Source organism: Varroa jacobsoni, unplaced genomic scaffold (assembly GCF_002532875.2).
Source record: "Varroa jacobsoni isolate VJ856 unplaced genomic scaffold, vjacob_1.0 scaffold_551, whole genome shotgun sequence".
NCBI lineage: Eukaryota > Metazoa > Arthropoda > Arachnida > Mesostigmata > Varroidae > Varroa > Varroa jacobsoni.
The window spans coordinates 353,116-375,638 of record NW_019213453.1 but is presented as its reverse complement, the minus strand read 5'-3'; the positions used below and the strand labels follow the sequence as shown (position 1 = coordinate 375,638).

Here is a 22,523-nt window from a genome sequence, read left to right as displayed (position 1 = left end):
ATTTTATACTTGAAAGCCATAACGAATTTGACCGTCTGTCCATTGTGGCAAAGAAGAGAGTCATCTGGTACTTGAAAGCTCTAAAGAGTTTGGACGTTTGGCCGTTGTGGCAAAGAGGACGTTATCCCACTTAAATCTACATTGTTCTCACAACTCACTTTTGGCTTATGCTATGTGGGAATCTTTAGGCGAAATCCTAAAGGATAATATGGAGCAGTCTAGAGATAAAATGCAGGCGTCGAACGCTATACACCCTGAGGGACCTTTCTAACAGCCTACCCAAAATCATATACGATTATATTATGACCTGGTCGCTATTCTTGTTCGACCCCAGTTCCCGTACTGTTTCTTGCTTACCTTTGATACCCACATCACCAGTTGACCTTCACTTGCGAATGAGGCCACTGATCAGAGATCATGATCCGCGCACGACACAGGGAAGGGTGAAACGATGCTGTAACGAGAAAGTTCCAAGCCGTCCTCCATCTTGTGTCAAAAGCCTCTTCATTAAGGACTATTAGTAGAACATCAGAGGAGGTCGCCTTATCCTAGCTAGTCTGATACGGCGAATCTCGTCAGGACGAACTCTTCTTCTCCGCTCCGTGTCTCGAGACGCAGATCGCGGCTCTGCTTTGGATGGAACTCGAACACTAGTGGCAGTAATCTCCTGAGCCTCGGCTCCGACATCGGTTAAGTGGAGAACATTTGACAGTTAGTAGACAGATAACAAAGTATTGCTTTAAACAGGGCAAGATTATCGAGACATTACGTGATTTGCTGGATCGACAGCCACCAGCGAATCCGCCTCCCGGTCATCCCTGTGAACAAGGATGGGCTTATCCAGTAGAAGCTCGTAGGTTAGGCTTGTGCTGCTATGCCCGCTTAAAGCGTTTGAGTAGTTCACATAATGCTGTCTTCTAAATAGAGCATCGGGGTAGTTAGTTCTACGAGTACTTAAGGAAATGTATGCGTATTTTGCAATTCCTCAGCACCGCATATAGAAGCCACCATGCATGCGCTGGTAAGAGCAAGACCATTGTGATTCTTACAGTGCAGAGAGCTTTAACTTAGCAGGATACTGAGACAAGCAGTACGGGAAGGCGGAGTGAAGTAGTAAACCGAAACACTTGAAAGAGATAAAATTACCCTACCGGAGAAGCTATACATATCTGAGAGATGTTATAGTTGTGGCTATTGCAATTAAACATCTAATAATGCAATAACATAGTACTATAGGAGTTATAGAAGTCGTAATAGAATGCCCCAGTTACAAGTAAATCTGCTCTGTATTTCTAAAATGTGTTTACCTCCTGTGACTTGAAAAAGTTTGAATAGATATTCTCCAGCTATCTACAGTCCTTGAACTGAGCCTCAAAGCCGCTGTGTACCTTCATCCGTGAACTATATGTGAACAATGAGTGAAAATACGTGAAAATCTATACAAAAACAAATATCGCTTAAATTGCCCCTCTATTTACAAAAACTACTTTATACCTAAAAGCATAGACGGTATGGCTGCATGCTCACAACCATCTGTACCCAGTAAAAATCTCAGCGATGTAAAACTATGTTATTTTTAACACAGTCCAATATAACGGCAGATATTTAATTAGCTAATTATGCTATTGGCTCTCTGTTGTGTTTCTTGAGTGCGGATTTCTTTTATACTTGAAGGTGCTTCCGTAATGATAGTCTATTTAGAGAAATGAGCCGATTTCATATGCTACCATCAATATTTGGGTATATACGAGATCACTTTTGCATAGTACATGTGTTTTCATATCATAGACTTTTGATTATCGGATTTTTTTTCTTTCCTAATAATGCTCTTGCGTTTTGTTCATTTTTACCGCATTTTTCGGATTTTAGTCAGTCGTACGTTTGACGCTTTATTTGAATTCACAGCATTCAGTCACGAGGTGGCCAACTCCAGGGTGCCCTAAACTCGTTGGCACAGCTGGAGCGCGCCGTGGAGCACTTCGTGGCGTGGCTTTGTGATGCAGAAAGTTCACTTGAGGTTATTGAGGACGACGCCAGAAGACTTCCGCCTAGGGACGACATACATCGGCAGCTCTTGCAAAGGATAAAGGTTAGTGATATTGCTAGTTCGCCAGCGATGTAGTCAATGCCATTAAGGAACAGCTGACCTGGCCTCAAGCTACCAACATCCTTTGAACTACGCTACCTTTATCGCTTCGAAGTATCTAATTATTTCATCATCGATGGAAGAAATCGAATGTTCGAAATATAGCGTAACATTGAATCCTAGAGTTCATTCATTTGACGTTGTCATCGCATCGAGATTTTTCCTCCTACTTGTTTTGCTAGCAGTGAACGAAGAATTAATATCGGGGCAATCTTCTCCAGCAATTTGCTAGTTTTCATCTCGTTTACGATAGAGTGTACACAGAGCCACTCTGCATTTCGGTGCTTTCAAAATCCTTCCCTATGGACTTTACATTCGGCAATGTGCAACGGCGTCTCAAGCAATCCCATGTAGCATTTCTCTTATAATGCCATACGGTGGGCCAAGTAGCTCGCTATTCCAGATACCCTATCCTGGTAACCGGGCCTACTCCAATTATAACCTCCTAAACTCTGCCACGCTTCCGGCTTGACGGCCTTATTAGGGAGAATACGTAGTGAAGTACCGTCTCGACAACAGTTCTCGCGTGCCCTGGGTGTCCGCTTGATGAAAGAGCCGTTTATATCTCCTTGACTCCTTCCCTACCTATTCCCAACCCTACTCTTTTTTCATTGCTGTCGTCATGTGCGTTTGTTCCATGGCAACGGCCTTGGTGACTGCAACTGAAGCAGAATATCAGGGTGAAAAAAAGACCGATCATTGCACGGAGCTAACTCATGCAGCTGCCCGTGCCGCCGATCAAAGCACGATTGCAAAATATTGAAACGACACAAATGCAGAGAAGGCTAAGTCGTAGATGGCACTTCGCCGCTATATCCCTCCGCACTGCGAAAGAGAGGCGAGGCGCCGAAGAGTGGAGATTTTTGCTTACCGTACAGACGGCTCGAAAAACTGCCGCTATTGCGAAATTGGGGGAGACTTATTTGTCCTTGGCCATATTTGTCCTTCTTCTCATTTGTGCGAGGCTGGGTTAGCTGTCCTTTGGTATCGTCGCCGTCGCCACCAGATCTTCGTCTGGCTGTCCCTAAAGTGTAGTGATCTGTATAGCTTTGACTTGAAGTCAGTCGATTGGTCGTCAGTTCTCTTCAACCGCTGCAAACAGAGTGTTCCAAACTTCCACAGTCTTTTCCCCAATTTTTGGAGCGGAGCCAAATTTGAAGTCCTATAGCTTCGACGACTCGAATCCATGACAGACAAACACTTCGGCTGGCAGAAATTTTCAACGACTTCTATTTCCACCAACGACGAACACGACTATGGCAACTATGAGAAAGTGGCAGATGGGGCTCTCCATGCGCTGTGACTACAACAACAAAAGAGTTTTCTGGATATCCAGCGAGATCCGTGAACAACTGCGCGCATCTTAGGTAGATGTCGATTGAGATAAAGCTGCTTAGAAGGGAAAAAATGCCGACTGGTATACCTGTAGCATATTAAAAGGGTGACTGTTGCTATATTTTTTGCTACTAACTGTTAAGGTTTTTGACAGGTATTAAAATTACGGTTCACATTAATAGTAACTTGTGTGTGACAACAATAAGGTCGAGGTGTACGGGCGCAACAATATTTATCGGGGATCAAATAGATTTCTCTATCAGTATGATCGATATACGATTTGATACTCACAATTGAAAATTTCTAGTAGAAACTTATTACTTGATTCAGTCTACAAGATTGATATTTATGGGCACCTTATCAGAACAGGTGTCTCATGTGCTATTGTTCGCATTGTCTTCCTTTGCACATGCCGTCTAATTTTATTTTTTTAAAAATACATCAAACAACCTGATACGACAGTACCTTTACACGAGTATACAAAAGGCTGCTAGTCGGTTAATTTGTTATTTTCCATTTAACAGCTTCTACGTCTCCATTCGCGGTTCTTGCGAACGTAAGCGCAATGAACAGCATTAAAAAGGTGTGTAGCTTAAAGTACTCTAACTGGGCACTGAACCGTAGCTGGACGCGAATTCGAGTAGCACAGGGGTGGTTTAACCTTGGTCACGAAGGCGATTTGAGGCCCTTCGCCTGGCCTGTTTTTGCCATCGTCTTGTCATTCGACATTTTGCGCCAATCCACTAATTTTTCTATGTGTAACAGTAATAAGTTAAACTTGGTCGTCAAGTTGCGGCGAACCTATTGAACGCTCAATTCTAAACCATTTGCGGTTCCGCCGTTTCGCCATCGTGTCTCGTGCTTGTTTCAATGTCCACATGCCTTTCAGTGTGCGTCTGTCAGATATATGAATCCGCGCTATGGCCACCACTAGAGCTTGCAGTATTTCCCGGATCCTATTGCTACTCCGAGAGATCTAATTCAGACGAGGGCGTCTCACTCGGCAAATGCAGCGGAAGATGAGAAAAGATGAAACAACTGCTGGCAGCAATCGTCTCTCTGAGAATCAGGAGCTGGACGACTGCAAAGGCTCGATTACCTCGTTAACCAAAGGCCACGGCGCACCCATGGTGAGCGTTGGGAGCGCACTCCGTCTCAGGTGAAGCCGCCGCGGAAGAAGCAGCAATGCACGAGGGCAGAGAAAAATCGAAGAGACAGATCTATATGGGGCGGACAAGAGTCAGATGCGTAATTGTAAGGTGGATGGTCGGAGCGGTTTTACGGAGAGGAATCCGGGTAGTTCAATTAGACGTGATGAGGGAGAAAGCCCACTCTTTGAGTCTAACCTAGTTTGAGAGTTGTCGGGCTCACTCATTCGATCAGCGACCTCTCTTCTCTCACAGCTTGCGATGCGCTCCTCAAAGGTGCTAGAACTAGCATGAGCTGGCTGCCGTTCCTATTACTACGGGCAGGCTACTTGCTTGCCCCTGGCCTGCTCATAGGTTCTCAGCCTAACAGCGGCCTGCTTGCTTGTCGGGCGGTGTTTTGTCCCCTCCAATCGTACGTGGCTACTCACTAAACTAGGAACTGAGAGAATCGATACAAATTTAGCCGGGCCCTAATACTTCTGGATCATACTAAAGCAGTCGTCGAGTGTAGTGATCCTTTCGGATCGAGGAACGTTGCCTGTACATAGAGTTCATTCATGATTCGTCGGCGCTGGCTGCACATGGAACTGAAATGGCGACTAAAAGTGACATAGGTACACAGATCTCTGTTTGTTGTTTTTTTAGAGCAAGAGGAGGCTGAACTTCGGCCAGGCACGAAGCGGTAGGTCAAATCGCGGTTGAAGTCGAATCAGTCCTTAAAGGTAACAAAACTGTCGCTTTTCTTCTTCTGGCCTAAATTGTGCATAGCCAATAAACATGTTAGGAAACGGTCGCTTCTTAGTTCTGATTGCTTCTTCTTATCCCTGACTTGAATAGAGTATCTACTCCAAAGGTTACACGAGAAAACGAATTACGGAATCGACATGGGGCGACACGAAAAACCCCCCAAAAGACATGAAACGGCAACTAAATGCGGTCAAGTTCACTCATTTTTTTATTCTAGCCCACTATTTTCTCGCGTTATTACTACAGAATTGAGTACCACAGTAGCGTAGAGTTATGGTAGCGTATTGTTCAAAACAAAAGACAGTTGAGTACTAACGCACTCGAAGTGAATCAGGCTGACATGGGTGAGTGGATGTCATACGTTGTGTAAAGATCTGCGTGTCCTTGCGATACTGCCAGGAAACTATGGATTAGCAAGTTTAAATAGGCGGCCTGTCATGAGGACTGAAGAACCTTGCTGCAAGTGAACAGGCAGCCGCTTTTATTCTGCGATACAGACCCCGGCGAGCCTTTTCGGCTTTAGGGAAGGAGAACGGGGGGATGAGCCGGCATTGTCCGAATTCCCATTACTGCATGAAAACCACTACGGCGGTCTAATTCTAAGCGGGGTACTTTGTCTGAGAAATCTCAAAAATCAATCGAGATTATATTTTAGCGATTATCAACCAGTAGAACGAAAAAACAACATGAAGTCAAAGATGACGGAACACAAACGCATTCGTAGTAAAGTCGGCTTAGTGCATGAAGATGAATGGTTCGACTGCAACGTTCTATGAATTGCAAATATGAATTACTTTAGCCACAGAGTTTATTCGATGATTACCCCCAAAGGATGGGGGCACACCTGAATTGACGAACTTAATACATCTAGCTATCGCAAGTGCTACTTGTTCTGACAATTTTTTTTTACGAGTTTTTGGTAATACTTAGGGTCGCTTAGCATGCCCAACCATATTTAAGTGAGATTTCGGTAAGATTTCTATTACACTTGGCACATGTTGAAGAACTTTGTTAAAACCGGCCTGCAGCCCTTAACTTCAGTGGTTGCTAAGCGTATCTCGTCATCTGCGTTTATCTAATGCAGATCTATTTAACCTCGGAATCAATCAGACTCTACCCTGCAAATGTTTTGCTGTCTCAGCGTCAAGTCGCAGATCACGGCTCCATGGTGGTTGTTAGCTACCTTACTTATGTTACTTTAACTTACCTTAAACCTTGTCTCAACGGAGTTCCAATGAAAATCAGCTCATCAGCTGGGTTCTACTCGTCCCGCACACAACGGGTCTCAAATGGCTAAAACAACGGCACATAAAAAAGCTTTCGAAATCTCCCACTGCGCAATGAACTTGCAAAGAGTGGTCACTTGCTCTTGAAACTGAAGCCATAGATGGCTACATTTTGATCGGATCGCGCTACCAGAGGCGTCAGTTCTATCGATGATAGTTACAAATATCTTCATGCATCATTTTGTTAGAATTTTACACAGAAAATGGTTCACTGAAACCGAATGAGGACCAGGATGTCAGATGGGCGTGAAGTAGCTACCGCTATCACTAATGGTGTTTAACCTTTTTCAACCAAGCCAGCCCTAAGAATCCGGCTTTGAAATTTGCTTTCTGTCGAATGTGGCTGTTCGTGCTTTGCGTCGCTTGAAACAGGCTAGCGACAGCTACACTCGCCTAGGCTCTTCTAACTAGGTTCTCCTCGCCTTGTGCTCAACAAAGGAAAAACAGCAAGGTGTTCGTCACTATCCTTTGACAAATAACGGGGTAGGTTGCCGGAAGGACTCTATTCGTTGGCTTTGTTTTTGCAACCTGCACAAATGCCCTGTTTGTAAACGTATCAATTTGTATGTCCGATAGCGTTATTAAGTCTTACTTAAACATATCAAAACAATGTCAGTTTCATTTTTAACTGGATATAGGGTCTTAAAACCATTTAAAAATGCGCACTGTTTTATCTCTCGTACTATAAAGCGGTATAGTATCACGTTTATTTACAGCAAAGTATTGTTATTCTGCTTGTTACGTTTACTACTAATGCTACCTCTTTGCTGTTGCTTACCTCTCAGATATTTTAAGTCACATCATAAGCAGCCCTTGGTTACAGTACGGCCAGGGCGGAACCTTGCGTCATCATACCCCATGCGCCCATTGCATTTCTCACTTTATACGGCAAACGGTGTCGGTAGCCTAAATAGTTCTGAACGGATTCTATCGAACAGGCATCCGCAACACTATTCCTATATTATCATAGTTAGTGCCCTAAGGAAGATGACCATTTTGCTTGACACAACCACCGGCTGCGTCTTGCTTTCGCGCGTCCTTATCTGCGCCTTTTTTGCCTTTTTACCCTTTTTACTCTTTACCTCCAGTTTTTTTTTAAGTGGTAGCAGTGGCAGGCAGGTTGAGCCGGCAAATTTCGAGCAGCCTTGTTCAACGACGAACAGGACGTGAAATAGAGAATAGAGAATATAAACTAGAGACACGAATTATTTTCCGCGACTGCCGCTTAGTATCTTCTCCATTTCGGTTTTTTCCCTATCGCTCGCTTTTGCCCCGCGCGAATTTACCCCTTGTGGCCTGCCTCAGTACTTTCGCATGAAATGCTTCTTCTTAGATATCTACCGAGGTTTTCTGATTCCCATTGTAGAACCCCTGGCTAGATGAATGTTCAATCTTTAGGTTTTAGGCCTATCTATGACTTAGGAATCACACCTTCAGAGACCCTCCACTAGACCACATGTCGACGGCTCGTTCCCTAGGATCGCTTTTATTATTCCTGCTGCTGCTGCCGTAGTAAGGGAGTACATCGTCTTTCTTCGGGTTTCTTATAGACCTAGTCTCTCTACGGTGACCGGTAGGCGATCGAACGGGCTTGGGGAACGAAGGCTGGGGTACTCGAAAAACGGAAGTTGTAGAATCATCGTGTAATACCGTCGCTGCTTCACTGTGCTACGGTGAACAGAAACTGGGTGTTCTATGCTGGGTAGGAAACAACCCCGGAAAAGGTTCTGCCTTTGGCTGTCGGGCGCTACTATATGCGACGGGATCGAAGGTGCGGATGCATTTATGTGAGTAGTTTAGAGCAGCAAAATCGGAAAAGTAACAATTAGGTAGTTGCGAGTATCGAGTCGCGAGGACGTGCAGAAGTTAAAACCTCTGACGTAGCCAAGACCCCTTCTCCCCATTTAGGGAAGAGTAAAGCGTTCAAAAATATTGATGAAGATCTCTGTCGACATCTTAAATTTGATGAACGATATAGAAGATATTCACAGGACGCAGTTACTAATTGACGAGATGAAGAAACGATGATCTGATAAAGAATTCGTTCTGTGTTTATCGCCATTTAAGACTGGGCGTCCAATCAGAAGTCGCAGCAAACGTAAATGTCGATGTTTCCGTCATGGTTTGCTATTGGATACTGACACGACCCTTAAAATATATGCCCTCCAACTATGAAACTGCGAAGTCACATATTCCACAATGACATAGCAAATTTTATTGAATTTCTAAAGGGAATTGTAAACAATCGTTTCCAGCAATCATTAATCCCAAACAACCTCGCTTATATGAAATAAAACTATATCTGAATTTTACTATATTTTGCTTCTTATATAATATTAGCGAGTATTTGTTTTTTCTAGGAGGGTTCTACCTTTTTTCGTTAGTAAACAAACGTAGTAGTCTTAAGTCTTTAGCTACCTAGGTCTACATCAGGCGGCACATAGGATCGACTTGATGTAACTGTTGCGTCCAGACAAAATCCGCCGCGGGCAATACAGACACTGACGCAATATAGCAAGTGATTTGGTATGTTTCGGTTTGATGAGATTTCGCTTTCGAATCAGCCATGTTGTTCTGCTAAATATCGGATGACAGTGTCATGGAAGCCGCAATTGATGCTGATGCTATCGAGAGAATAGCGGCAATATTAGGTTTTACGACGCGTGGTGTCTGGCTGCTGCTTAAAGATGGGCGTTCAGTACTATAGCGCCAGAGGTAGCTGCAGCAGACGCGGCGACTCTGGTAAATCAGTAAACTTCGGTACTGTATTGGGATTGTTTCTCGACACTCAGCTGTTACTATCTCCGGGCGCTACTCATCATGAACCCTGCACCATTTGTTTATCACGGGGTTCGACTGAGATCTGGCGTGCGCATCGTTGTTTATACGAAGTTGAGGTCCCGATGGTACCGAAACAGCTTCGGTACAACCTATGTTTAGGCAGTATGCGAGTAATAATATGGGTCGAATCATAGCGGACAGTGCGAATAGCTTGAGTCCATAAAGAACCGTTTACACTGCATTGTATTGTTGAATCAAAAATATCCACCCTGTCTACCGGGTAAGCAGTAACAGAAAAAAAATCAGCCGTTCAAGTGAGAGCTACTGTTTACTTGCGTGATCATCGTGATCGTATTCTACGGAACACAAAAACTTCCAGGGAGAAGTAACGCCAATAAGCCTAATCGCTTCGTCGCAATAAATCGTATGCACTTGATCACTGTTCAAGTTGGGAAACGTCATTTTTTTTTTTTAACTATTACACTACGTAACGATTTGGCAACATCTGTCATCGATGGTTTCGGTGCAGTGAAACAAGGCCTTCTCAGCTAGTTCCATCAGAACGGACTTGACGTTGTGACAAATTGAACGACGGTCGGAGCCCCCACAGACAGCGACTTGCGTATAGGGATTGACATTCTGTATTTGCTAATGCGGCCGTGATCAGATTGAGTTGATGATTGAAACAATTTAAACTTTCTGCGTCTGACAATTACTGCACCAGTTATCGTCTAGCGAATCACTGGCGTTTGGTCCGCATTGTTCTGAGAGCCTGTCGTCATCATAAGGTACACTGTTCCTAGGTAGGAGAAACAAGCAAACGATCCCTACACTCAATCCACGGCGGGACCGGCCCTGCGCAGCTGAAACGGGTGTTTGAAGAAGACTTTTTATGTCAGTTCCCTAGAATCAATCAACAATAGATTTATTCTGTTAGAGTACAATGTGGTGGAGTAGATTGGGTGATTTTGATCGACGTATCTGTGTTTGGTATAGAGACAAAAATACAGAAAACGATACAGCTGGAGAAATGAATACGTGTAACGTTAGATTATCAAGTTATCTGCCTTGAAAATGGAAAAATAATGTCGTTTTTCCAAGTTGAACAATTTTGTCTGTTTTCTTCTCTGAAATATTTGATCAGCTTTTTGATGCTTGTTATACATCATCGCATGCTGATAATGACCGTTTCTCGTGAAGGTCTCACAAGGTCGAGTATAGGCAGTTCGCAAAAATACGTTTTTGCACTTCCGCTTTCACTGTTTCTTGGTACCGTTAAGTTGTCAAACTAACACCCTAATTCGTGCATCGTTGTGGCCGCGTATCTGAACGCATATGTACGTTCTCGAACCAGACCCGACGTAAAGGTAAGACTAGATCAGCGAAAAAATGATTTAACGATAAACGATTCGATCTAACTGAATGAGTGCTGCCCTATTCAGTTTCATGATGTCCTGTTTATGTCATTGCATAAGAATCCTGATTGAGTCGGTCGGACTCAGTTTCAACGTGAGACCGGCGACTCATTTTAGTTATCCTTCTTGAAAATCTTATTTCCGCTACAAACCAGGTCGGCTAGCACAGCAGCAGATAGTTCGCCGACCTCGCGGGCATTTTTCGTAGGGTCATTATCCAAAATTCGCCGACATTAGTGGGGATTAGAGTTAAGGAGGTTAGAAAGGGGGCGTGACTGTGGGCATATCGTTTCGTCGTACATGGATACAGGTGATGGGTATTCGTTTTCGTAGGAGCTAATCCTAAATCAGGATTTTTTGTTCTTTTATTTTTCGTTTTAACTGAAACTCTCCTAAGCGCCATAGTGTAGACAGAAAATAAGGCAGTTCTGCTATTATTTCTAGAAGTCATTTTTTTTCTAGGACCTAGAACATTAGGTTCTATAAAAGGTAATAGGTAACCCAGACGGCGAACCTTGCAATTTCCAACAATGTTTTGATCGATTTCACTATATATATATATATATAGCCGATGGTTTTTGTGAGTATTACGTCCGCTAATGCTATTTTCGTCATTTCGTTTGAAACATCATACATATCAGATATTATACGTATATAAATACAGAATAGATCGGATTGGTTCGTCGAAAAAAGGATAGACGTTTGCGGTACAACGCTGTTTCCAAGAACTTCTTGTAAATATATATAAATAGCACCTAAAAGTTAATGAACATTACGCATGTAGAGCAGAAGGCTGAGAAATCAGGAAGCTACGTGTTCTATTGGAATCTCTGTTTCTTTCTGATCCGAACATTTTCCCTAACTATGCTTCGTTCGTCCAGGGGAGAGCGTGCACTGCCTGCCAGACTTGCTGCTTTGCACGTAGACATACAGCATGATATCATTGTTCACGTGTTTTATAACTCACCATTGTTGTGAGCCGCCGCTGTCATCTTATCGATTGATACGTATGAAGCAATGCTGTCGCGAATGCCCGCTTTCACACGCGCCGTCCACTCTGACTCTGGTTTAGGTGAACATTTGGTGACGTGAGGGGGCTAAACTGGTTTTTGAATGGTTCTTTTCCCGTGTTTTCAAGTCTGCGTTGTTGAAGGGAGCATATGGTGCGCGGGCCGGACTTTTTTTTATCGGCTGAGATCTATATCTAGTTAGGCTGTCCATTATGATGAGAGCAGTCAGCTTTCTCGGAATCTAGGCTTTGTATTGGCTGACATTTATATATATATTATATGGCTGACTGTTTATATACTTCTTGTACCTGGACGTTAATTTTGATTTGCTGTTCTAGTTACTTGAAGCCCATAAAAACTATGTGTATAGATCAACTGCGAATAAGTCGATGGACTGAAATACAGCGTTAAGCTGGATGTTTCACCGACAAGCTGATTTCAACCTTGATTTTAAATCACGCAAATAATTGTTATGTTTCCATAAAATTTCGTTGACGAAATCTTTTTACTAAAACATTAACAATCTCGTGCATGATTTTGCACGTTCAATGAGCTCATATTTAGCCTCAATTTTGATCCACCGGAAGTACACCTAAACCTTCAAAATCTTGCAGCAAGGCCTGTGAAAAGTACTTTCTCCTAAACTAAATCAAACAAAACTATAATTTGTCAACTGTCAGGCTGAAAAGCGCGGCTCAGGCAAACTCCTCTAATTTTTATTCATTAAACGTTTCTGTCCGGTTATGTACTGAAAGATTAGGTTAAGCGGAAGAAAAAAGTCTAATTTTTTTAAGGCCTACACCATGTTCTACAGTCTTTTCCCATGAAGGAATCCTCACATGAGATTAATACACACTGCAAACCGACATAGATGTCCATGACCTGCCTGGCAGCCCTGAGGAGCCTGACCCTTTTCGTTGAGGCTCGGTTACTGCTAACGTGAGCCACTCGTATGAGCCCGAACATGTCTACCATCAGACAGGCAAAACCAAATTCTCAAATGTATTTCATATGTAAACGAATGTGACAAATGTAAGCGCGTATTTCATTTTGTAGCTTCCAGCCTTGAGACAGAGCTCACAAACCTACTGGGTCTTGACAATGGGGAAAACTTTGATTAAGAAACAGAACAGCGAAAAGACAGAAGTGGGCGGCAACAACTGCTGAGATCTATTACGCTCCGTTGTTTGGGAAACGGCAAAAAAGTATTTGTACAATGCTGGTGTATTTGGGGGTGTGGTGTAATCCTCTCGCGAAAGAAGTCACTAGAAGATTATGAAATTTTCGTCGGAGCAGGATTGCCTCTGTCGTGGCAGAAAGTGTCACGCGACTAGTAATGTGCTTCACTTGAAAGAGCGTAACTTTATTTGGTTTTCTGTTAGCTCCCTCCGTTAAATTATTTCAGAAACATTGCAATGCCCACTACAAGACCCACTGCAAAATGTATCTCTTTGGCATTATAGTGTTTCTAAATAGTGTACGAAAGTGTGAGAAACAAGCTTCCCCATTTCTTTGGTTCTAGTTTTTGTTATTCTATCTTGTTTGTTTATTTATCCTATCATCAACAATCGTTATATTCGGAGTTTCCTTTGAGATATCGCTCTATCGGTACGTGAAATTGCACTTTCCGATCTATAAAATGAACTTCCCGGAAGTCAAAGCTGTGAAGTGAATTGCTGACAAGCCTAGGCCAATTACTTACTTCTCTTACATACGTGAACCTTTGCTCGGATATTTTATCCGCGAAAACGACAATGTTGCTAGGCGTTACGTTTGGCGATGTGTGCGTCCGTACTCTACATTTACTGCTTTCTGCATACGATAGTTAGGTAAAGTGAGTTTTATAAGAAACATTGATGACAAACAAAGAAACGCTGGGCCAAGCTGCGGCTGTTATGATTAGCATGACGGGGTATAATAGACAATGAGCGGGCTGGAAAACCCGTATGGCCGAACAAAGCTTCTTGTTTGAGCGTTCAGATCAGTGGGATATCATTAAACATAGCAACAGTAAGCAAATAGTTTGCTTATTGTTCTATGGCTCATTTCTTGTCCGTTCATCATTCGTAATCGGCCAGTTGGTATTGAGTTGTCATTTTTGCCCCTGCACACGTACAGAACGCCGCAGCCGCCTGTGATCATCAAGATCTACAAAGATTAACCGTATCATTTAATGTCTAGTGTCAGAGCCTCCGAAGATCTGCCTGCTGTGACGGTGATGGAATATAGAGATCAGGTGACGCTACCATCACTAGACGACCCTGTGTATTATTACTGTTAGATGTGCAGTGATACAAATCTATTTTTCTATCGTACACCGGTGAGCATGGGTACGTCTGCTTGTAGGAGTTTAGACGCAACTTTGAACCAGTTGACGATCGAAAAATCACGAAACGGCACAATGCGCGCCGGTGCAAACAGTTAGAGTAGAACAAGAGCCTATTTCAGGAAGCACTGTCCATAAGTTGACAGCAGGTGTAGAATTCTATTTACGTTTATTTCTATGCTATAACAATTTACATCTATGTAGAATATGACTCGGCTTTCATAAGTGGAGATTGTTAGGCACGGAGCATGTTATATATGTGACCCATTCAAGCGTGAAGAAGCCATCCTTCAGTCAGTGCATGTGCATGCTAAGTCACCTCTTGCGACCTTGTAGTGGTACTATTGCTAAAAAGTTATTATGCAGAATTACTTAGGCTATGACTGCGTGTTGTGAAATATGTATGTGTTTAAAGAAACCTCATAAAAAATAACTTTTGTTAAGCGCACCGGACCCCGTAAACGGGGTTAGCCGTAATCGCCCCATTCCGTTTTTGGAACCGTTAACAGCCACCGTATGGATTCCTTACATCTGCATATCAACGAAGCACCACTATATGGTGTATATTCTTCCCTTTTCTGAATATCACAATCTACGTTAAGAGATTCCCTCCCTCTTCAAGACGCACCAATCTCTGCGTCGAAGCTCCTATTGGCCTTGTCCACGGGCTCGATTTGCTTCGTTGTCATTACCTACCGTATCTCTTGAGAAGCTGCTGTCTTCGTCATCCCATAACGAAAAGCAAATGAAGAAACGGACGAGACCTGACGGTCATCAACAAGCTTCAGCACCACCATCACTGGCGGGGGGCTTCCTGTCCGTTGGGGACATAGCCGCTGCCTTGCCGCTTTGTTGGTGTTTTCGCTGGCGCTATCTTTTTTTATTGAACTAGAAGTTTCATTTTCGTGTCCACGGGTTTAGCTAGTGACTGCGTACAAAGGTCTGCGGCTGGGTGTCTGAGCATGCAGGACATGTCATGTCCGATCTTGTCGTTGGTTAGTGCAACCCTCCTACTGAAGGACGTTGCAACACCCTGGTCCTTTCCAAGACAAAATATCTAACATATCTTTTTCCCAGGGCGAAATATGACGCGATAAACGACTTTGGTCTTTGAACCCCCGCGGTCAACGTATTCATCACTTAGGGGTTTCGTTTCTTCATTTGGGAAAGCTAGTTACAGGCAAAAAGTGGGGACCTGTGGACTGCAGGGTTGAGTATGTCTCTAATGCTGGCGGACGAAAAATGAGACACGAGTGGCAACCGAATACGCTACAGGTACAAAAAAAAACATTGTGCTACTCACTGGCCATTGCACTTCTAGTTAATTAGACGTAAAACAAAGAAATAGGATCAATAGAAATAAAAAAAGTTAAACAAACTGAGAGATAAGAAACAAGAACTTTGTAGAAAAAGGAGAGAAAGCAGCAAGCGTTATTAATGGATGTAGCCGACAACTGTTTCAAAGCACCTGTTGATGAATTTATAGATATACACAAACGTCGGTATCATGGTGTGGTGTGTGTTAAGACAGTGGCATTCAGAAGAAATCACTACTAGTAACAGCGCAACCGTTGTAAACCTAGTGCTTTCTGAGGTGGCTTTGAAGCATCTAGGATGTAGTGTTTCCTCATACCCTAGATAGACGTAGAGATATATCATGTCGAGTCGGCAAGCCGTAGTGTTAATAAGTCTGCTGCAGAATGTACAGGATACCCGCTGGCCTTCTAGTGTTCCTAACTGGTTGAGTACTTAATGCTACTGCCTTAAATATCCTGACTGATTGTTCCCATTTGTCAATTGTCTGCTGAGTACGTCATCGAGGTAGCGGGATCACCCGACAGAGCTACAGATCTAGGGAACATACGGAAAGCGGGATCGTGTCGATCTCCGAGGTGGGTAGCGCAGAACGTTCGCGTAAAGCTGGCTATGACACGTTGAATGTGTATAGCACGTATAGGCCGTTACTAGCTAAGAGAACTGGTCTACAACGGAGGCCTGCAAAGAGCCGTGCAGCCACTCTACTTCCTGCAGACAGATTAGCCAAACGATAGGTCGACTTCGTGGACCAAAATGCACCAGTCGTCCTGCTTGGCTTCGAACAGCCCCTTTTGGATCAAGAAGCGTTTGTTTGCTCTCAATTTCGTGTTCACTTCGGTCACAATTTAGTTCCACCGCGGGCTTTGCTATAAAACCGAAAAACAGGGTTCGGGAAGATTTCTTCAACTCAAAGTTTGCCTTGCGCATCACCGTAACTACCACTGCCAGCTGTTTCTTTGGCCGCTTGCTGACGCAGCCATTTCAAATTTTTGTTTTTTCTCACTAGCATATAACCAAGGGCCGGAAAAAGTAGATCCCAGATTTTCCGCTACTCGATTTAGCTTGCGTTGGCTGAGTCCTGATCTCGCACAGTACTGAGTGGAACCACGGAAAAATAGGACGAACAACGTAACTAGAAAGGGAACCTGAAAAAAGAAACATCTGACGTGGAAAATGGTAAGCTGTAACTGTAGAGAAGTTACGCAAGATCGCATTCTACTTCAAGACTTGGTGTCATTTGATTTACAAAAACTATTAGACAATGTCAACGGCGCGCCGAGATGCAGCCGTTGTATTTATTCTAATACACGCGTTGGTAAAGCGAACACGAGTATTACATATATATAACTCGACCCGCGACGAGTGGGTGTTCTCTCGTTGCGTCAAAGATAGATGGTCAGAGCTATAGGGTGTAGAACTCAGGGATTGGTAACCAATTCAGATAAGGAGTCCGGGCCATATATTTGAACATTTAAATGGGAATATTTGAACATTTATGACTGGAAACGATATGATTGTTGATGACTGATGACTCGTAGAGAAAAGCATCTCCATAGTACAGCTTTATATGCCACTTTCCTATTCCCATTGTAACTTATTGAGCACATAGCGCACCTATCAGGGATTGAAAAGCTGTATTAGGGGAGCGAATGTCGTTGGCCGATTTCACATTCAACCTAATGTAACCTAACCATTACTCTCACTTCAAGTTTTCTATGAAACTGTAATATGCACGAGCCGCAAGGAGTCCTTTGGTAGCCCTGTGTATTATCGAAGTTATGGTGAGAGCGGGCCGATACAAACGCACACCATGGTCTATTCGCTCTTCGTCGAGGTGAGCATTAAGCACTTAAGAGCGTGGGGGTCGATTAGTTACTCGATGGAACTCATTTCCTGAGAAAACAGGCTCAGTGGCACTCTTTGCATCACGTTGCTTATTAAGTGTTTGTCTATAGACGAAATTATGCCATTTAAATGATTCATCTATTCGCATTAACGGTCCTTGTTGATTACTGTTACGTGTACCTACTGCGTAATAACTTCAATTACTAAACAATGGTAAGTATTTACATCGACATTATATTATCAAGTGATAATGGTGTAGTTGTATCATCGAAAGCCAAATTTCAACTAAAATATAGGGACAGATTGGCGTCTGAAAATGCACAACTTTAAACTTATTCTAGGCTCTGGAACTAGCAGCCCTGAAATGGTAACTTCGCTTGATATTTTCCGCCTTTCTTATGTACCGCAAACGTAGTACTCTTATCACCGAAAATGATTGAAACTGAATTCGACTGGCAGGCATTGACTGTTAAGTTAGAGAAAAAATGCAGTTCAGAGTTTCTCTTAGTTAACTTATAGAAGATTCCCAAAAAAACAGCGCGTATTAATGGCTCGTCAAAAAGTAAGGCCTAGCTCGTCACCAGTATACAAATAAAAAATGTATTATGTTCAAGGTTAAGGAAAAAACTCATAATTTATTTGTAGAAAATAAGTTTTCCGACCCCGCAGCAGTTGAGTACTGGTGGAGTGTAATTAGTGACTGATACCGAATGAGCCATTAAAGGCCGCTGTATAGCATAGCTAGCGTATACGCACAACTACAAATAGCGATTCGAAGGAACGTGATTACAAGAGGCGTAGTAAACAAGTTGTTTGCGGTCTGAAGAAGAACAACATCCTGAAGCTCTCGTGTGACTTAGCATATGCCGGTTGTCGACCGCCGAATAGGACTTACAGATCATACTGGCGTACCATGTAATTTATAAGGCTTAAAGGAATAAAAAAGCGACGCGTGTTAATTGCAGCTCTAATAACCTTTTAGTGCCTGCCAGCAAACCGCGTTTCTCGTCCTATGTTCCAATGCCAAAGGAAATAGCTGAACAGAGCGGTTTGTTTTAAAACCATTTTGTTAAAGATGCAAATGCTAAAATCATTCTCAGATTGAGTTGGTGGTAGTCTAAAGCTGACTGGCAACTGATCCCAGTGATGTCAGCCTATTGGCATAACAATTTTTTGGCAAGTACATCGTCCTATTGGCCGACCGCCTTGAGATATTTCTTTGTACACAAGGTTCCCAAAAGCTTGTTTTTCTTTGCTCATCATTCGGTGTTGGGCTGGTCGCTCATCAACGGCTGCGTTAATAGCGCCCATTTTTCCCAGGTCGACAAACGAAATAATATTATATGCCACTCGACTTCAGCCCTGCTCAGCTGAGCCAATACCACCGTTCAATAGGTTTAATCAGTAACTCCAAACAGTGATCTCGTACCCTTCAGTTTAAAGCTTGAACGCAAAAAGACCTCATCTGCTTGGCCCAATAGGAAGCGCCAGAAGCTTCAAATACTAGAATCAAGTAGAAAAGCCTTGGACGGCGGCCAGGTTTTTCTAGTTAAGGAGTTAATAACATCTAACCAAGAGGCAAAAAAGCCGCGGTAGGGCTTTATCCTTGCATGGATGATAGACAGTATAAAGGGCTTGAACTGACAAGTTTTTCTCTCTCAGGAAGCGCTTTGTTTTTTCGAATATCCTATCCTTCATGCTACCACTCCAAGGATCCGCCGCTTTTCGGGCTTGACTTGTCTGATATCGGTATTATCATCGTAAATTACGACCGTAATCATCTCGTTCTGTTTCTTCTTTAAACCTTATCTGATGTATCTTAGCTTTTGAAATTTATCGCATTTTAAGTAGCTATTGCGACCTGTGAGAGCGTATGCAAAACCTCTCGTTTCAAAACGAATGCGACATGTCTGCGCAGAGACATGTCGCATTCGTTCTTTAAATAGACAACTGACTTCTAGACATCTACAGAACAGCGAACGTATTTCACCTGAATACCTTAAAAAACGTTGCTGTAACCCCTCTTTCTTTTATGGTAGCATCAGCTGGAAAATCGCCGGTCAGCCTGGGACTTTTTATACATATTTTTGTAGTGCTCAGCCAAGATCAAGCCCAAATTGATATGCATCAGGTCATCCGCATTAACTATTTAATAGTTGAATGTGCACTAACCCAACAGACGGCTTTTTAGCATCAGGCTTTTCTTTATGTACAGTATGCGTTTCATTTCGAAATTGCATGCTCCTATCTACCGTCCTATCAAAATCCCAGAAGTTCGGGTTCGGCCTGAATGTAGTGATCCTTCGCACCGTGTCGGCCGCGTAAAAGCCATGTAGCAAAAAAAAAGGTACGACCACAACTATTGCTAGTGTTACTATTGGCGCCGCTATACCAACATGCTATAGCTGCCCTGAGTCTGACGAAGCAGCGTGTACCCGGCTGCAGCTCACGAATTTTTATCGTTATTGTTAGAGTTCATTGGCCGCAGGCAACTATAAATGGGTTCGGCGGAAACTAAAGAAAGGCGCAGAGATGTTGCCGTTAGCGGTCGATACTCTGCCATTAGCAAGGGCGAGAGATCTCGTCGAAGCAAAAAAAACGAAGAAAACTCCTCGTCAAGAAGAAAGGATAAAAAAACCTTCCCAATCCTGTGAAGCAAATGGAAAACTGGCCTCGCAAAACCAGCCTCGCGGCCACCGCAAGGGTTAAGGGGTCTTCAGGGTTTGGTTGTACAAGACACGAGAACACAATCAACGTAGGTAGCAGGACTATTGTCAGTAGCTTCTGTCGCTGCCGCTGTATATATATAACGTCGTAAAAATAGCGATGTAAAAAATGCATCGGACGCGTGCGGGTCAGTGAGCATGGCAAGAAAGTTGCGTAGCAAAACGAACGTGGAACCTGTCCCATTGGTGATGGTCATTGTGAAATCGCACGTATAATGTTTCTTGACCGAATATGCAACCATGAAGTCGTGGGCGCATCTTGAGATGGTGTTGTTGGCCTCTTTGTTTGTGTGTTAGATGACCTCTCTGTTTCGAGTTTTACGTCCGGCATCGTCGTTAGGCATTTCATCAGACACCTGGCTCCCAGCGCGGAACAAAGTCTGTCTATGTCCGGGTTCGAACCCGGATCAGCAGGCAAATACATGGGCCACTAAGCTATCATAAGGACGCACGAGTAAAGGTCTAGCAGTAGGATAAGCGATTTCATAATGTGTTGTACAATAACTCTCTTTTGGTGCCTGAAAAAGAGAAGTGAACACGAGAAAAAGATTCTCGCAGTAGATGGGAAGTACACTATCTACCTCGGTTCTAAGCCCGCTGGGTCTGCTTTTTGATTTTAATTATTATTGGCGTGGGTGTGTGGTTGTTGTCGCTAAACTACCTGATCCGCTCTTGAGCCGCTTTAGCAACTCCCATGGGACTTTTAAATTTTCAAGTTACGACGACTTTTGAGGCGTAATTTTTATCGGTAATTCTAAAAAGCTTTACTAAGTTACTAAACTCAACCAGTGCTAAGAAAATGCGCAAAACGTTTTCATTTGAAAAATATCTAAAAATGCAGTACATAAGCATAAGACAGACATGACTTGTAACGCTCTCTATTGCAACCATCGAGCACCAGTGCTGCCATTTATGGTTTAATAGCACATACGACCAGTTTCGTCCTTATCGTCCCTCACAGCCTCCTCCCGCCGGAAGTCGTTTCTATAGCGATAAAAAGACAGAGTGAAAGAGAGTGGGGTCTACAAGATGAGGAGGCCGATCGCACGCTCTTTGCTGCAGCTTCAGTATCAGCATCGGGAGTCCGGAATTACTACTTCTGTATCGTTGGATGCTTTTTCAAGAGCGAAAAACGCGCTGGTTCCTGTATATTGTTTCGAGCTTGTCCGCCTCCCCGCCAGACCCAGCGACCAGTTGTGCGTATCAAGTCCCATAGATAGACGAAAGGGCATTTAATAGTCGCCACAACTTCTCATAGGAACAACAAAATTCCTGAAACCTTCGAAAGGACGCGAACGAAGAGACGGGGAAGAACGGTCGGTCGGCGGACAACTCTTTCCGCACTATCCTTCATCCCAATAGCCAACCCAATGACCCTCATGACACTCCCAATGCAATACTCTAGGATGTGTTTATCTAGAGCACGGGCCTTTTTGAGGCGCGTGGGTGCCTCGGAAAGTGCATAACTTGATCGCAGTTATATGCTTTTTTACATCAACTTAATTTCGAGCCTGCTACAACGCTCACTGTGGAAGACTTCCGTCCTATTTCTCACAGTTTTGCCGGCATCTTGTCGAAAAAGATTCCTGTTATCTATAGGGCCGCGCAGACATCGGTTGTTGGCCGTTGCTCTGTTCTGTGCCTTAGCTTCCTTTTCACCTCCGCTTACCTTGTTTGCGTCTAATTTACTTAACCTATCGTCGGTGTGACTTCTACTCTTGGTTTTTTCTAGACCTTCAAACAGCAGACTGCGCGCAACATTCCCCATAGGCTACGTGCATGGTTGAGTATGGGTAGAATGGTGAACGTAGCATTCCGCTTGGGTTAAACGTTCAGACGGGAATCAGATTGAAAGTAGACTTCCAAATAAAAAAAAAATAGTTCAACACTGAAATCGTCTTAGTTCTTAACCCGCCGTTTCCCCTTCTTTGGACCTACATATAGCCCTACTATAAGCCAACAATGACTGCCCAGCTTCCCTTCTGTATAAGAATATTAATATTATGAAAAATTGCTGAAAGTTGATACATAACACGCGACCTAGGCGCATATCGTTTAGGCATGTAACCAACAGGCTCTTGGCAAACCAGTTGGGGCAGAAACTCTAGATTCCGGGGAATGCCGGGCAAAACGTGCCCTACCTCTATGTAGCCTCAGTGACTACAAAGCTAGATGCCGTACAAATAGCCCTGTGCTATATATTACTAAGCATTGTCTCAATATAACAACAAGAGACTCAGGCAGCTGAGGTCGCAAGAGTCGAAACGACGGAGACACTCAACGACAAAAAGGCCGATAATAGACGAATAAGGTGGGGATGAGAATGACTGGGAGCAGCTAGAAAACGACTAGTGATAAGTAGCGCGGTTACGTTACGCTCTGTGAGCGAGATACGTTATGGATCAGAGCGTCATCTCGATCTAAATATTTACCGTATATAT

General features: G+C 43.4%; 1 protein-coding gene across 3 annotated transcripts in view; it reads left to right on the top strand.

The window, feature by feature from the left end:
* The window catches only part of LOC111261368 (dystrophin), a 23,013-nt gene extending 6,191 nt beyond the window's left edge, over nucleotides 1-16,822 (top strand). Inside the window, exons 3-4 of one of the 3 annotated variants that reach the window (XM_022834819.2) lie at nucleotides 1,906-2,089; nucleotides 16,518-16,822. In XM_022834819.2, coding sequence (XP_022690554.2) covers nucleotides 1,906-2,089; nucleotides 16,518-16,544 — 211 coding nt within the window. In that variant the 3' untranslated portion in view covers nucleotides 16,545-16,822. Of the gene's footprint in view, nucleotides 1-1,905; nucleotides 2,090-8,212; nucleotides 10,674-16,517 lie in introns of those variants that run through there. The other 2 variants (XM_022834818.2, XM_022834820.2) reach the window with 2 other exon arrangements.
* Nucleotides 16,823-22,523: the final 5,701 nt, after the last annotated feature.